Here is a 15,537-nt window from a genome sequence, read left to right on the forward strand (position 1 = left end):
ATAATCCCCTTCTTAATTCTTAACCCTTGTGGAATTCTATGGTGTTTCCCCACTGTCTCTTTCATCTTTCAGTGGAATCTATCCCATTGTTTCTGTTACCTTTCAGTGATAGTTTCATCTTATCAGCAGACCCATAGCTTGTTTGTAAAGACAAACCTGTCATTCCTCTCAGTATCTTTTATTTCTATTGATTCATTGTAGCTGTTCCCAAAAACGGGGCACAGGTCAGTTCACTTATTCTGACACTACTTTTCAATACTAATGTATGCATACATCCTTATTTAAAGCATTAGGTAATTCTACACAGGCTACATGAGCTTTTTGCTTTAGCAGTACAATAATGAAGGAGAAATGACCTATATATTAATTTCTCTCTTATGGTCATTTTTTGTATCAAATGCATTTTTTTAAACAACAAATAACGTTTTTAAATGTCTAATTTAAATTACAGTGATGAACCACAGCTTTAAAAGCAACAGAGGCATCAATTTGTCAATCAATTTAATTAACTAATTAATCACTTCTATATTTACAGTAATTATTATTTTAATATAATCTGTTTTTAACACAAAGGCAGGGTAAAGATTATCATATCAGTCTATGAGGAGGTTGTATTATTGGGAGTCATATAAGTATCACAGACAGAAAGCAGCAGAACATAGTTAAACTGGCAACATAAAACATTTATACACCTGGTTCTCCATCAAACACAAAATGGTTCTGTTTTTAACCTGGATTTTAAAATCAACAGACATGGCGATGTCTTTTCAATAAAAGCATTTCTTGTCTCCTGAAATGCAATTAAGTTTTGACATTGTATTACATTATTTAAATCCTGCCATTTCCCTCTGACTGCCTGTACCCATTATAAAAATTTCATTTTATCTAGTTTATTATATTGTCACTTCTCTATATTTCCTACAGTTGCTTCAGCTTTCTTAGCCATCAAGAACACTGGTGCTGATACAAAAGCATCCATATCGTAACTTACTATTTCTGCACACCAGTGGAAAAGGTTGTTGAGGGAAGCCTAGCTGCTTCCAAACCATTAGACCATGCTTTGTTCTGACAGTCTGCACAACGGTTCGGGAGCTTATAGAAACTGGAAATTAAAGGGAAACATGACAGAATATGCTGCCAGAACAGAATTTAATTTTGCTGGTTAACTTATGGACAGCCTGAAAACTGCTCAATTGAAGGGTACTTTACTTTCATTATGTGAACCTCAAGAGAAAACTATGCACGGTCAAAGAGCAGTGCTACAAAATGGTGCTGTCAAAACATCACTGTCTTTACAATAAAACAATTCCTTACCGTCTGTAGACTGCCATATGCAGGAATTCTGATGATTTAACTGTTAGCCTGTGCTGTGAAAATACAAGAGAGAGTTGATGAAAACAGGCCATTTTTTAGTTGGCCTTTTTTAGTTTAGTTGAAACAGAGTAGTCTACAGACCAACATGTTGTAGGAACACAATTAGATTTCACTGTTCTGTACTGCAAACTCCATTTGCTTAAACTAATAAACAACTCACTGAGAAAATTACACTCGGAAAAACTTACTGTTAAAACATCAAAATAATTCCTCTTGCTCAAAAGAGAAATTTCCCACCTTAAGACACTAAACAAAGCCATTCAGAAAACATGTTTGTTTTAGCAGCTCTGTCTCTAGAACATTTCTTAAGATTTTTTTTCTTTTCTTGAAACAGAAGCTCACAAGAAACTTTATGCCATAGTTGTACTTTAAGGCAATGGTGAAAAAGTCTATGATGTGTAAACAACTAGTAAGCTGAGCCAGAGGTTACAAAAGGTGATGCATGCAGCACAAAGCGACACAGGACACATAACAAAATGAGACTCTTTCAATTAAATATAACCTGAGAGAGAATGCTCTTAAATTTGAGTCTGCTCCTTGCTCACGTCTGCCAAGGTTCACCACATGCCAGTGGAACGCTGTACCTCTGCAGAGCCGAGGAGAACCTGTGGTGTGAGCAAGCCAAGGCTGGACCTCTTAAACGGGCCCCTGCTGATATCTGCGAGGAACAGCCGGCTCTGCGCAGCCAGAAGTACCTAGAGAGCTCCCAAGGTACTGTCATGTGGAACAGCGAATGTTTTGACAGTGTATTATTCACTACTCTACACAGTAAAATACGTCAGAAAGTTACAGAAATTACCTGGCAAAGATGGCCAAGGAGAGACTAGCCCTTATTCGCGCACATGTCAAGTGGCACAGGCAGAGTACCCGTTCTCAGAGCTAAATGGTATCGTTGTTCCAGCACTGCACATCACTTCGGAAGAAGCCTAGAGTCGCGGTTTTAAGGGCAAGCTTAACCAAGCCAAAGAGAGGAATTTCCTTCTTTTCATGGTATGGGTATCTATCGCCAGCGCGCGCCCGGCAGCCCCAGCCCTCTTACCATCCCGCCCGTTTCTCGGCGGTCGGAGCCTCCAGCAGCCACAGCCTGCGCTCTCGGACCGCAGGGGCTCCGCACAGCCACAGCGAGACGCCCAGGTCTGCAGCCACTACCTCCCAAGTACGCTTCCAGTCAGCCTTTACCGAGCGCCGCCGCCTCGCCGCACGGCCCGGGCGGCCCGGCCCGGCCGCTTTCCTCACTCGCCGGCCGCTCCGCTCGGGCGGCTCCAAGCGCGTCCCTGCCGCCCCCGCCCGCGGTGGCGCAGCTGCGGCTCCACAACGCCCCCCGGCGGCCGTCTGCACCCCGCCGCGCTGTTCCGTCACCTCGCCACCCCCCTCCCCCCGCTGGCTGTTCCACCTCACTCCCCCCGCCCCCCGCCGCAGCGCGCCGGGCCCAAGATGGCCGCCGTGTCAGTTTCGGGCTTCGCTGCCGTCCGGCCTTCACCTCCCGGGTCTCGGCGCTCGCGGGCCTCGGTAAGTAACGCTGGCGGAGCCGCGCCGGCTCGGGTGGTTGATGCCGAGGAAGTCGGGGACGGGCGGTTGGCGAGCTCCGTGGCCTGGGGAAGGAGAAGGCCTCTTGGGCGCTCCAGGCTCGCGGCCTGTTCCGGCCCCGCCGCCGCTCTGCGCCAGGCCCGGCCCCGCCGTCCGCTCCCGCGGTGCTCGCTAGGCCCACGCCTCGGGGAGGTGGCGGTCGCGGCACAGCACGGGTGAGGCGAGTGGAGCGGACGGGGGTCGGCGAGCTGAGCTTCGTTCAGTGTCTGGCGCGAGAGAGCGCGGCTGAGGCGGGCGCGGGCCCAGCCGTACCAGTGCGAGGAGCTGACCGGGCTGCGCTGCCTGTATCCGGGAGGACGGAGAGTTGCGTGGGGCCCGGTTGTCTGCCGCGGTTGCGGCCTGCACCCTGCTTTTCCCGACGAGCCTCTGTGCTGGGGTAGTGCGCTCCTTGGGGCGCCGTGTGCGGGACCGAGCCGCGTAGGGATGGGGACGAACGGTAGCAGGTGCAGGGGTCGCTTGTCAAGCAGAGAGCGAGTGAGCGAGCGAGTGACCCACCGGCGCTGGGACTGTCCCGGTGTCCCCGGCCTGGTTGCATAACGCCCTGTGCACGGATCTCGGCTGGGGAGGGGGGACGGAATCCTTCGGGCCTCGGGATCCAGGCGGGCAGGGGCACCGCGGGAGCGCATCTCTACGAGGAGAGCAGGTGTCGAGGGCTATGTTTCCCTTTACATCTGTTGTTCGCAGGATAAAAGAGCTCTAGGCAAGCACTGCATCCTTTCTGGTTTAAGCAGTCATTCAGAATCTTTCCAGTACTGGCCATGTGGAGCTCTGCTATTGAGTCTAATGTCTGTATGCAAATGTGTTCTGAGTATTGATAAATTCTTCATTATTTACTAGAAAGCAGAACATGATAACTGTGTTGTCGGCTTAGCTCTTGTCTCAAACTTCCCTTGTAGAAAATCGTTATTTTTTGTGATAAACACTTTACAGATCCTTCTTGGTTAATGTACTAGTGTACTCCTGAAGTAGAATTTCAGCACAACAGACAGTTATCACACCTAGAAAAAGCTATTTTAAGGATAACAAACGAAAGGCTCTGAATTAGAGCCTCATACTCTTTCACCAGCATCGTTAATTAGCAGTGTCATAAGTATTCCTTTTATGCTGTGTATGGTCACCCGTTACTTTTTCCTCAGGTGTTTTCAGTGGGCCTCATCAATACTGAAAATTGCATTGTATTCTTTTTTTGATGGCCTCTAAAAGTAGAGCATTTGATTACAATCTCCAACTGTTTATCTTCACCTTTTTCCTTTATGGAACAACTGTCAGAGCCTTTCTTCACAGAAGGGAAACCCATGATTACACTCCTGAAAGTGCACTGAAAGTTTCTTGCTGTTTGCTCAAGAGTCTCGGTTATTTTCTGTTGAAGTTTCAGGCAGTGTCTTCCATGTGTAAAAATTAAGAGAGCTGCTGCTCTTTTAAGATGTTTGTTGTGGTTTTCTTTTTACCCCAAATATTAGTTTATTTGCGTTTAGCAGTGGTAAAAATCTTGATATAGACTAATGGATCAAAATGGAAAGGACACTTTTCTCTAGGTTGTATGGAATAATTTTAGTGCTAAGATATGCTTTTATTAATAGTGAAGATAAAACCTGAAGTATTACTTCAGTATTTCAGAACTGTAGTGGCTTAAAACTCTTCTATGTGTTTAACAAATTAACATTGTCTGCTACTTTTTTTTCCCTTTTCTTCATAACTGTTTTGTTTTTTAAATGTCTCTCTTGTTTTCTTCCAGGCCTAATGTTAGAGGTCTTTTGATTGTGAGACGAGCAGCTCAGGTGAGATAATGCTGAAATCTTTATACCTTTATGGGAAACCTTGCTGTGAAGCTGTTACGGGATTTATTGGAAAGAGTATAGATGTTTCTAATTGTTTTGTTTTCTTCTCTTCAGTGTCATGATAAATAATGTTTGAGAAAGAAGGATTAATTCAGAACAGAAAACGTGTATGCTATGGTTAGCTGGTTCCCATCATTCGAGGATCTGTTTTCTCATCATTTGAAACTCGTTCAGCATCAGGATAAAGGATAACGACTCTATGGATATACTGAATTATTCACCATGGTAAAACTCGCCAACCCGCTGTATACAGAGTGGATTTTGGAGGCAATCAAAAAGGTAAAGAAGCAAAAACAGCGACCTTCAGAGGAGAGGATATGCAATGCAGTGTCATCTTCTCATGGTTTGGACCGCAAAACTGTTCTGGAACAGTTAGAGTTGAGTGTTAAAGATGGAACTATTTTGAAAGTCTCGAACAAAGGTCTCAACTCCTACAAGGATCCTGATAATCCTGGGAGAATAGCACTTCCGAAGCCTCGGAACCATGGCAAGCTGGATGGTAAACCAAATGTGGACTGGAACAAACTTATTAAACGGGCAATTGAGGGCTTGGCTGAGTCTAGTGGCTCATCCTTGAAGAACATCGAGCGCTTTCTTAAAGGTCAGAAAGATGTGTCTGCATTATTTGGAGGTAGCACTGCCTCCATTTTTCACCAGCAATTACGATTAGCTGTCAAACGTGCTGTTGGCCATGGTAGGCTGCTTAAGGATGGACCTCTGTACCAACTCAACACTAAAGCAACCACTAATGCTGATGGGAAGGAGAGTTTTGAGTCTCTTTCCTGTCTCCCTCCAGTGTGTCTCCTTCCCCATGAAAAGGATAAGGTAAGACACAATTTTTGCGTGATCATTTTCTCATGATCAATGGAACGTGTCATTACAGAGTTGCAATTTGAGGCCAGTGATCTTGAATCTGGTATGTTAGAAATTATTAATGTGTATTTAGTATCCAATTTTCTAAACATGAGAGGAAATGTAATGGATTGTAAATTCTACTTCAGACCAGAAAATTGCAGATGAGCTACTGTGGGGAATTTACAACACTTCTGTGCAGTGGAACTGGAAGTATGGTGACAGGCTTACTGTAGGTGTGTCAGCAAAACATAGAAAGTAAGCCTCCTTTCTTGAAGGTGAGGTGGATTTGCAAAGCAAACTTGAGATGATCTCTTACTTTTGCATTTTTATTTGACTGACATTTCTTCTTTCTATTTGAATTCAGGTAACATAGTGATGGGCTGATTAGCAGTTGCTACCTAATGCTGTCTTAGATGCTTTCTTTATAATGGACAAGGAACTTTTTGTCACAGAATGTCTTCATTGTGAAATAGGAAGAAACCTGGTCTAGTGGAAGGTGTTCCTACCTATGGCAGGGGGTTGGAACCAGATGATTTTTAAGGTCCCTGCCCACCCAAACCATTCTATGATCTAGAGATCATGGAGATGCTGGAAAGAGCACCCAGGGACTTCTCTACCCTCTGCCCCCTCCCCTCTCCCCCATTTTAAATATACGTTCTTCATAAATAAAAAGAGATTTTTTTTTTCTGTTGCTTTCTCTTATTTTTTGTGGTCTTCCCTTCCTTTCTGCCATACTTCTGCATTCCTAAGGTCATTAATCCTCCACTCTAACCTCAAGATGAAGTTGTTGGAGTGAAATTCATACCCAGTCAGTGTCTTTTTATTCTTTCTGTTACTGTGAATGCAGAGTAAAACAGGAGCTTGCTTTGTTTACTTTGTTTATTAAAGATCAATTTGCCAATGATTCATATATTGCACTACTTATCTCTAGGAAATCTAGAATATGAAAATTATTCTTTTTTATCCTAAAGAGATACATTTTTCAGCAGAATGGGAAATTTTTGGTTGTTAGAAATATCCTGTTCAGGGATGAATTCTTTGAGTGTGTCTTAACTCGTGGTTTTTGAAGCCAGCTTCAATCTCTGGTGAGAGATGCTTTAATGATCTATTAGGATTTGAAGATTTAAAACTGCTACAGGAGTCTTCTTCCTAAGGAAAATAAAATCTACATAGCTGCTTTATCACCAGTAAAGTTTCTTTGAAGTTCTAATATATCTGTGGGAGCTTTACTGTGGACACAGTATTTGTCAGTGTGTTGTGTTGTGGGCTGGTGTAATGTAGGAAGTATTAATTCCAGTGTTCTGTCTACAAATGTTTCTTATGTAAGTCTCCAACTTTATTTATAATGAAATCAGTATAGCTGTAAAATGTTATGAAAACTGAATATAAACAAACCTGGCACATGAGGTGGCTGGATTAAGAATGTTGCTAACAGTTGATATTAGTGGCTGTGCATATTGTTAACATAGCCTATTCAGCCTTCTTGTAATGTGCCTAAGCTCAGGAGTAGCTTGATATTCTTTGAGATTAATTGTTCCCTGTGCTTTTCTTCAAGTGTTATTAATCAGAGTGGTGAATGGTAGTATGAGCTACTATAAATACTGAATTTAGTCTGGGATTTGTTCTTTGTCCCCCTGCAAAAATATAAATTTTACAAGGGATTATTTCAATACATTCTTCAGTTTTTGCGTCTCTGTGTCTGTATTTAACCCTAGTTTTCTGCTCTTCATGTAGTATCTCTGTGCTGTGTAACTCAGAGTTTTGTACTAGTTTCTGAAGTAATTTTGAAGATAACAATGTTAAAACATTTAGGTTCTGCCAGCATTAATTGACTGGCAAGTCAGTCAGTGGTGGCTCAAAGTTCCTGTTCTCCAGGATTTTTAAGACAGTTTATTTTTTGGTTTTGGTTTGTTCTTGATTGGTTGGTTTCTCCACACAGACAGTGCAATGACCTTCACTCTAGCACTTTCTGTTAAATCTCAACCAATTTATGCAGGTGCAAAAGACATACTGTGCTATAGTGATTTTCTTGACTTATTGATGGGTTCTCGAGAGTGGTGAGGTATTTTTTCTTTTCTTTTTTTTTTCTTTAATTCTTTGGGAGTATTGTGATAATGGCTCCCCTGATTCTTAGAAGGGGCTTGGCAGTAATATGAACAAAAGAAAAAAAAAGTTCAGCCTCCCACCTGGCAATTGATGGCTTGACATCTGAGCAGCGGCCCCCAGACAGCTTCTCCCCAGTTTATGTACTGAGCATGACACCATATGGTCTAGAATATCTCTTCCGACAGGCTGGGTCAGCTGCCCTGGCTGTGTCCCGTCCCAGCATCCTGTGCCTGTCAGCCTCCTCACTGTGGGTGGGGTAAGAAGCTAAAAAGTCCTTGACTTGTAAGCCCTACTTGGCAACAACTGAAACATCAGTGAGTTATCTAAAGTATTCTCATCCTACAAAACGCAGCATCATACCAGCTACTGGGAGAAGAATTAACATGATCTCAACCAAAACCAGGACAACTGTTCAATAGTTAATATAGTATTACTACAATGCTATTATTACTACATTACTTTGAGAGACTACTGCAACACAGTAATATTTAATACTGTTTAAGAGCAAAGAGCCCTTTCTTGGTATGCCATCATGAGGAACTTAAGTGGTAGTAAGTTGCAGGTCTTAAGGCTGGATGCCTTAAAGATAGCTTGCTCTGCTTTTGTTTTGTTAACACTTGCTACAGAAAGAATCTTTGTAAAATCATTATTATTAAAAAAAAAAACAGCAGTAACATATCAGTTAACTGAAGAAGTGGAGTGGAAATCATTGCTATGCATGTTAGAAGTTTCTAGAGCATCTGAATTTTGATCTCAGGACAACAGTAGGACTGTTTCTTCCTCAATTAGAAGGAAAATACAGGTGGTATTGTTTGATATTCATTTGTACTGTCCTTGAAACTGTCTTTTATGTCAGTTAAAACTGGCTATGGCTGCAGCAACCGTTAAGTAAATATCTTAGTATTATCCTGCAGTACAGGTGAGAGTATAAAGCCAAACTTTTGGAAGTGCTTCCTGAAAAAAAAAAATGAGAGGAACTTCTGTGGCCGATAAGTAGGAGTAATATTTAAAGGAGGTTGCCTGTGCTGCTGTCTTGCATGTTCCTTATGGCATATCTATTTCTTAGTTTTCTGTTGGTACTTATCAATCAGTTTGTGGCTGTGACTGTGAGCTATTATATATGCAGCATCCTTCAGGCCTTCCCTCTTGCCAATATTAGTTCTAGATCCCAGTGTGTACTCATAAATTCACATAAAGCCAAACTTCTTGTATCTTTTCAGAAAGTTTGTATGCTTTGAGGGCATTATAGTTGTTTTGAAGGGTTTAAGCATACAGTAACTATTGCTATATTGTGCCCGTTGAAAGTTAGTAATTGTTAATTCCATGTCTTAAATGAAGGAACTGTCCGATTACTGGTAAAGAGGTTATTTTTTGATTGATTTGTGTGGGGTGGAGCACATAAATGGTCTGCAACCAGAGCACTGTAATTACATATTGAGACCTCACCCATTTCTCCAAGGGCGCTAATCAAGCTTAGGCTCCCAGTTGGAGGAGGATTAGGATTCACTCTTTTCCAGCTGGTTCTGGGGAAGAGAAGTCTGTAGTTCTGTCTAAAAAAAACCTGTGGTTGGTAACAGATGGCCTCCATCTGTATGCTATGAAACTCTGGAAACCCAAATGTTAAAAAATTACTTTGAACTTTATTCACTCGATTAGTGAACAGGTGAAGTAGCCTCTTAGTAATTGAGCAAATCTAAGCAGGTCGTAAATACTCTTGCCATGGACACCTGTGAATGGATGCTATGAACTGATGCATTTAATGTGGAATGGGGCTGAATGGTACCAAGAGTGGCGTTGGCCATGTCCAGAGTCATGATAACTTAGACGGAAAGCATGTCACTCTGGTCAGGTCCCTGTTGTCAGTCCTTTCTGTCCAGTAGATTAGTGACAGATACGGAATGACATTTCTCTGAAGTTAGGTTAATAAAATAATTGTATTTACTACAGAGCTTTACAGGCTAGTCAGACAGGGAAGAGAGTGCATGATGGAGAATGTTGATAAAGAAGCAACAACTTGATTCCAGTTTTAGCTTTGTTATGTAGGAAGGGAAGAAACAGCAGAGAGAATGAGGACAGGTCATTCCGTCCCTGCTTTTTTCCTAGTTTCCCAGCAATTTTATCTTCAGTCATAGTGATGGTGGAAAAAACAGTTGAAAAGCAATAGTTAGTAAATGATGTACTGCCATTTTAGTTGAAAAATAGGTTCCATGTTCTTAAGTCCAAACATGCAGCCAACAAAATATGGTGAACAAACACTATGACAGACTGCTGTGTCCTTCAGCCTTTGTGAAGTAGGTGGGTATTTGCTTGTTCAAGGATTTCAAACTAGATTTATCCTAGTGAGTTTTGATTAAGTCATGTTGGCCTCTAATTGATCTGTTTAGGTTTTTTCTGTATTTGGTGTATAAATCTTAATTTTTCTTTCCTTGCCAATATTTTTCTGACTGTATGAAGATCTTTCCTTGGAGCAGCTACTAATACTGCTTCTGGCATTGGATGAGAGGTTGTAATGTTGCTTGTTTAAATGTTCAGGAATCTGGCAGTCTACCCATTGTTACAGCTATTGAGGTAAATCTGGACTTGTAGTGAGATACAAAAAGAAAGGGGGGAGAAGAATGTCCAAGAAGAATGACCCTTGAGTAGGAAACAGAATTCCGTTTGTAATATATTTGCTTGTTTTGGGGTACTTTTGAAGGTCAGTTAGTCAGTCTGTAGACCTACGCATGAGCAATGACTTCTGGTTTGAAAATACAGAATCTTCCAAACATGTTTCTGTGAAGACCTATGAATTACTAAAACCTTTAATTACCAATACCTGTGTTAGTTCACTGTATTTTTGAAAATTGAATAGAACAAATTATGGATCTTTTAACTATGGTACATAATTAAATACCTTCACAAGTGCTATTAAAAATATGAGACTGGACCACTTAATTTCCTGGAATCTTTGCTTTTTTTTTTTTTTTTTTGAATCTTTAGCAATAAGTTGAGTCGCCATTCTATCTCCACTTATCAGTGTGTAAAATGAAAATTTTGTCAAAACTAAAGGTGTTCTGAACTATAAAAGAAGTCAGTAGTTCTACATATTTCTCCCCATTTCTCCTGAACTGTCCCATCTAATCTTAAAAGTCCAGAAAAATTGATGTTGGGTACAGCCTTTAGATCAGTGTGTGTATGGTCTGACTTAATTTAGAATTCATGAACAGTATCCAGCCTTTCCCAGGCATTAGATTTCTCTTCAGTCTTTGAGACTCAGTTCTGGATATTTAGTAATGCATGTTTTGATTGTAGTGCTGGATCTCTGAACTTGTCTGGACTCATAGTGAATTCCTTGAAGGTGTGCATGGAAGGAAAGAAAGTAATTCTTCTGCTGAGCATTGCAATGACTGAACTTCAGAAGCTGGTAATCATTAAGCTGCATGCAAAATCTTTAGTGCAATCTCAGGAACAAGTAGATGCACTTGCTTGGTGCTGCCACCAATGTTCTGGGTTTTTTTTCCTTCAAAATGTACAACCATGAAATGTTCTGACTGACTTCACCTAGCTTTGCAAATTTAGGATACCTTTGTATGTGTGGTCAGCAACAGACCTGTTTGGAAAAGGTTTCATCTGCATGTGTTTGGGGTTTTGCCACACTTGCTGTATAAGGCTGCTCATGTGATAATGGTCTGTGTCCGTGCAGATGGTGCAGGGAGAGAAAATAGCATGGAATGACTATGGGTCAAGAACATGGGACTTCATTAAATCTTACTGTCAAGTAATATCGAACAGTGAATTTTGATAGTGAAGACTTATGTGTAGAATGGTTTTTTGTTCTCTCAATTTTGTGCTTGAGGTGGCAAAGTTTCAAAAACTGATTAGGATTTGGTCTCAAAGTTGAACTTGTGTGGGTATTTTGGGTAAACTACAAGTATCAACCTTGAATCAGGCAGAGATCTTTAAAATGCGTGGAACACTCATTGACAGTGCCTTTTATGTCTTCTCTGGTATCATGCTTATATGGGGGCTCTGCATTCTCTTAAATACTTTTTTCCGTTTTCTAACGGAAGTATTTTCCATTCTTTTAGGGATGCTGCTAATCTTGAAGTAAAGCAGTGTACAGTGTTTAAAGATAGAATAATTACCTCTATGCACAGACATTACTTGGGTTTTAACAAAAATCTCATTTCCAAAGTAACTTGCTATTTCTAGAAATCAAAGTCAATGTTGAAGTTTCTTACTTTTTGTGACAGTCTAAGTATTGTGGAGTGCAATTTTTTTTTTCAGTGAGAGGAATTAGGATTGTAGCTTGCTTTTGATTCTGTAGTTTTTCTTTTGCAGCTGTGGAAGCCTGTGACATCTTAGAAATACCTTTTGGTCTAAAATAGAGTAATATAATCATCTGTCATTCCCAAGACAGCATCCTATATTTTCTTGAAAATTATGAAGCTGAGACAAAGTGTAGGTGAGAGCTCACAGGATATAACTTTGGGTAAAGAAAATGTCAGTAACTTGAACTGCTAGGTTTCTGAATCAGTGTCAAGTGAAGGGAGTTTCTTTATACTACAGAGAAGGAAATCTGAGCCTCTCTTTCCCCTCACTGGCCTGAGTTTGCAGTCAGGAAGGCAAAGGATTCTGATTGTGACTAACAAATCTTGAATAGTTTTAATCCTCTGATTAGAGAACTTGTTAGTTCTGGGAAGGTTATTTAACAATTGACTAACTAAGCATTTCCAGTTGACATTCTGTGAAGTTTTTACCATGCACATATCTGACAGTAAGATAATTTCTTCAGTTTGAACATCGGCCCCAGATACTATTCACATTGCTTTTCTGCGCTGGTTTCCAGATATCAGTAAACACTGCAGAAAATTCAGCCTGTCTATACCTCACTAATATCCAAGCTATTGGCCTTTGCATTTGACTCTACTCTTGTAGCAGCATTTCAGATTTTCTATCTGTTGTGTTAGTCCTTCCTCAAACAACAGCACACATTTAAAATGTCCTTCAATTTTTCTGATTAAATGATCCTATATGTTTCTCTTAAAAAGAGGCATGTATTTCATGCTTGTTCTTTTCTTCTGTATGCTATTTTATCTTTTCTCCCTTACATTTGTTTTAATGTAGTCTAATGTTTTAGCCCATCATTCTGCCATTTAAATATGCTACTTCCATTCAAGTGAGATTCAACAAGTGAATTGGAGACAATATCCATTTACACAGACAAACATCTGTGTGTTATGGTAATAGCTTTTCTTGGGTGTATTAAAATACATTTAGCATAGTTTTCTTTAGTAAAAACAGTATTTTTAGGGATTTCTGGTTTTACTCTCCGGTTCTTCATTTTTTTTTTCTTTACTATAGTGTCTGGAGGGAACATGAAGAGTTGTGATTTCATAACTTACATAGAAGAAGGGTTAGTTACTAACCGTTGCTCCTACAAGTTGATATTATTGAATAGTATTTCCTAAATTCTGCAGTTTTCTCTACACACAGAAAAAAACCTCACATGATTTGTAAAATTACTTTGACAGTATGAAATTCATTGGTTCTGATTTTATTGAGGCATGTAACTGAAGCAGTTTTCCTCTCCAGCTTTCCTCTCCTGATCCAAAAGGCATGAAATGCAGGCTTTGTGATGCTGTGCACACTGAAACATGTTTCCTCATGTTTTAAATAATTTTTTCCATGTGGTGGTAGGTTATACTTTCCCTCTGTCTTTTCTGGTTCATCTGCTCTTGCCAGGAGCTACAGCTTTTGAGGGAGACCTTTGCAAGAGAAATGGACTATTTGAAGTGAGGAGTAATGATTTGTCACTTGCTTAAAAACAGACACGCAAAAAAAGCATTATCTAGTGTGAATTCTCAGAAGCCATCTAGCATTGCTTCTAGGAGGCTCACATTCAGTGGTTCTTGAAGAGCAAAACAAAACAAAAAAAGTTGGTGTTAGTGTGTTTCTTTTATGCTGGTTTAAATTCTATACCCACTCAATTACAACCACAGTGGCTACCAGAAGCATATGGAAGATGGTGGGACAAAGATAGTTCTGGTAGCTAGTGAGCCCCAGGTGGTATTAAAACATCTGTAGAGTAAAGTGCTTTAACATTACTGGCAAGTGACCATAGTGGCATTGTGGCCTGCAGACTTGACTGTGAGTTTTGAGGCGTTTCCTAACCTCACTTTTTGTAAATTAAAAAAACTACAAAGCAGATGGGTAGGCCAAAACTGAGATTGTAAAATTACTACACACACACTTTTTCCATAGGAACTTCTCCGTAGTTGCCTTTAGGAGAGCATACAAGTCTGTGAATCTTTAAGGCACATTTGGTTTCTAGGAACCCCTTGTATAGTAACGACATGTGCTGAGAGGCTGGCAGGCTGTAAGACACTGTCAGTCCAATTTATTCTGGCTCCCTCCCTCATTGAATCTGGTGACATCACACAGATAGATGTGCTTGCAAGCAAAACAGCAGAAGGAGTTGAATGTCTGCCAAAAATTTGCAGTGTGAAACTGAGCTGCCTGCTTCCAGTCTCGTTTTCACGAATCTTTCATTGTGTGCTTGCATTTTTCACTTGCCAGGATATTCTTTGCTGAACACAGCAGCAGCAGTGAAATCTCTCCATACTTAGCATAACAGTCTTACACAGAAACCTTGGAAGAGAAGCCTGATCTCTACATTAAAAATTGTTCCAATTTAATTAATTATTCTAAAACACTTTGAATTCTAATAGAACTTTCCTCCAGACTGTAGATGTTTTGGGTTTTTAAAATGTGGTAAAGCGTTTGCTTGCAGCTTACCAGGGGTGATAAATACAGTGCAAGGAAACATTGAAGCTGTGAAGGATAATCTTTGATCTGGTTCCTCCAAACCTAGACAGTGTTTACATGTGGGCACCCAAGTTTGAAGGACTGTAGGGATGAACAGGGTATGCACAAATACTGGCTAGAACAGAAAAGAACTACTGTCTTAGGCTGTTGACTGTGTGTGAAACTCTGATGAAATAAATTGTTCATGAACTTCCTGCAGAGGATGTGTGAAATAATTTTATTTCTCCCCTGAAAAGTTACAGCTTTCCTTTCAAAAGGCAGAAGGTAAAAGTAACTACTGAAATCTTGATTCCAAGGAAATTAAAGCATTGACTGACCCTTCGTACACAAGGTTTTTTCCCCCCAGTAAACCTGATACTGAATGGAAGCAGCTAGTTGTCTGGCACCTAGAGTCCAGTCATGAACAAAAAGAGAACAATTTGTGTACAGCAGATCCCGTCTCTCTCTTGAAAGAGGATGGGGAATCCCTACACAGTTGATTTCAGCTAATGTTGCTGTGGTGACCATGGCAGGAAAGATACTGCCTGTGGGTAGTGAAGATGCTAGCTTCCCTCTCCCACTTGGATATTAATGATTTGTATGCTTGGCATAACTATCTACAGTTGCCTTGTGTTCTGTGTTTCTCAAAAGGAGCTAAAACTACAATCCTTCAATTAACTAATCCTGTGAACATATTCCAAGCTGAAGTAGTTTGATAGGCAGGTGATTTCATATTAGTTTACACTTGAGCATCATTTGAGGTTTACCCAAAGGTTAATATAAATACTTGTATTCTAAATGAGGAATGTCAGGCTTTTGTTCCTGTTGTATGGCTTAATTTTGAAACAGCAAATTTCCAAGGTGTTCAGATTGTTTTCATCTAGTGGGTGCTTTAAGGACCACACCTCAGACTGAAAGTGTACTATATGTGCCATGTCTGTACATTGAACAAAAGGCAGAGCTTTCAAATTTACATTTTCTGTATTAGAGT

The 15,537-nt window shown here is 40.6% G+C and overlaps 1 protein-coding gene and 1 long non-coding RNA gene across 3 annotated transcripts in view; one reads left to right on the forward strand and one right to left on the reverse strand.

The window, feature by feature from the left end:
- Window positions 1-161: 161 nt before the first annotated feature.
- On the reverse strand, window positions 162-2,624 carry LOC147648894 (uncharacterized). The gene is made up of 4 exons (XR_015279742.1): window positions 2,414-2,624; window positions 2,174-2,300; window positions 1,315-1,367; window positions 162-790 (listed from the first exon to the last, which is right to left on the reverse strand). It is a non-coding gene; the product is annotated as an uncharacterized LOC147648894 (long non-coding RNA).
- KAT6A (lysine acetyltransferase 6A) overlaps window positions 2,420-15,537 on the forward strand; it is a 38,509-nt gene continuing 25,391 nt past the window's right edge. The window contains exons 1-3 of one of the 2 annotated variants that reach the window (XM_086865376.1): window positions 2,420-2,883; window positions 4,697-4,739; window positions 4,854-5,624. In XM_086865376.1, coding sequence (XP_086721502.1) covers window positions 5,022-5,624 — 603 coding nt within the window. In that variant the 5' untranslated portion in view covers window positions 2,420-2,883; window positions 4,697-4,739; window positions 4,854-5,021. Of the gene's footprint in view, window positions 2,884-2,931; window positions 3,117-4,696; window positions 4,740-4,853; window positions 5,625-15,537 lie in introns of those variants that run through there. The other variant, XM_023940807.2, reaches the window with a different exon arrangement.

The sequence above is a fragment of the Cyanistes caeruleus genome, chromosome 29, assembly GCF_971803275.1.
Source record: "Cyanistes caeruleus chromosome 29, bCyaCae1.hap1.1, whole genome shotgun sequence".
NCBI lineage: Eukaryota > Metazoa > Chordata > Aves > Passeriformes > Paridae > Cyanistes > Cyanistes caeruleus.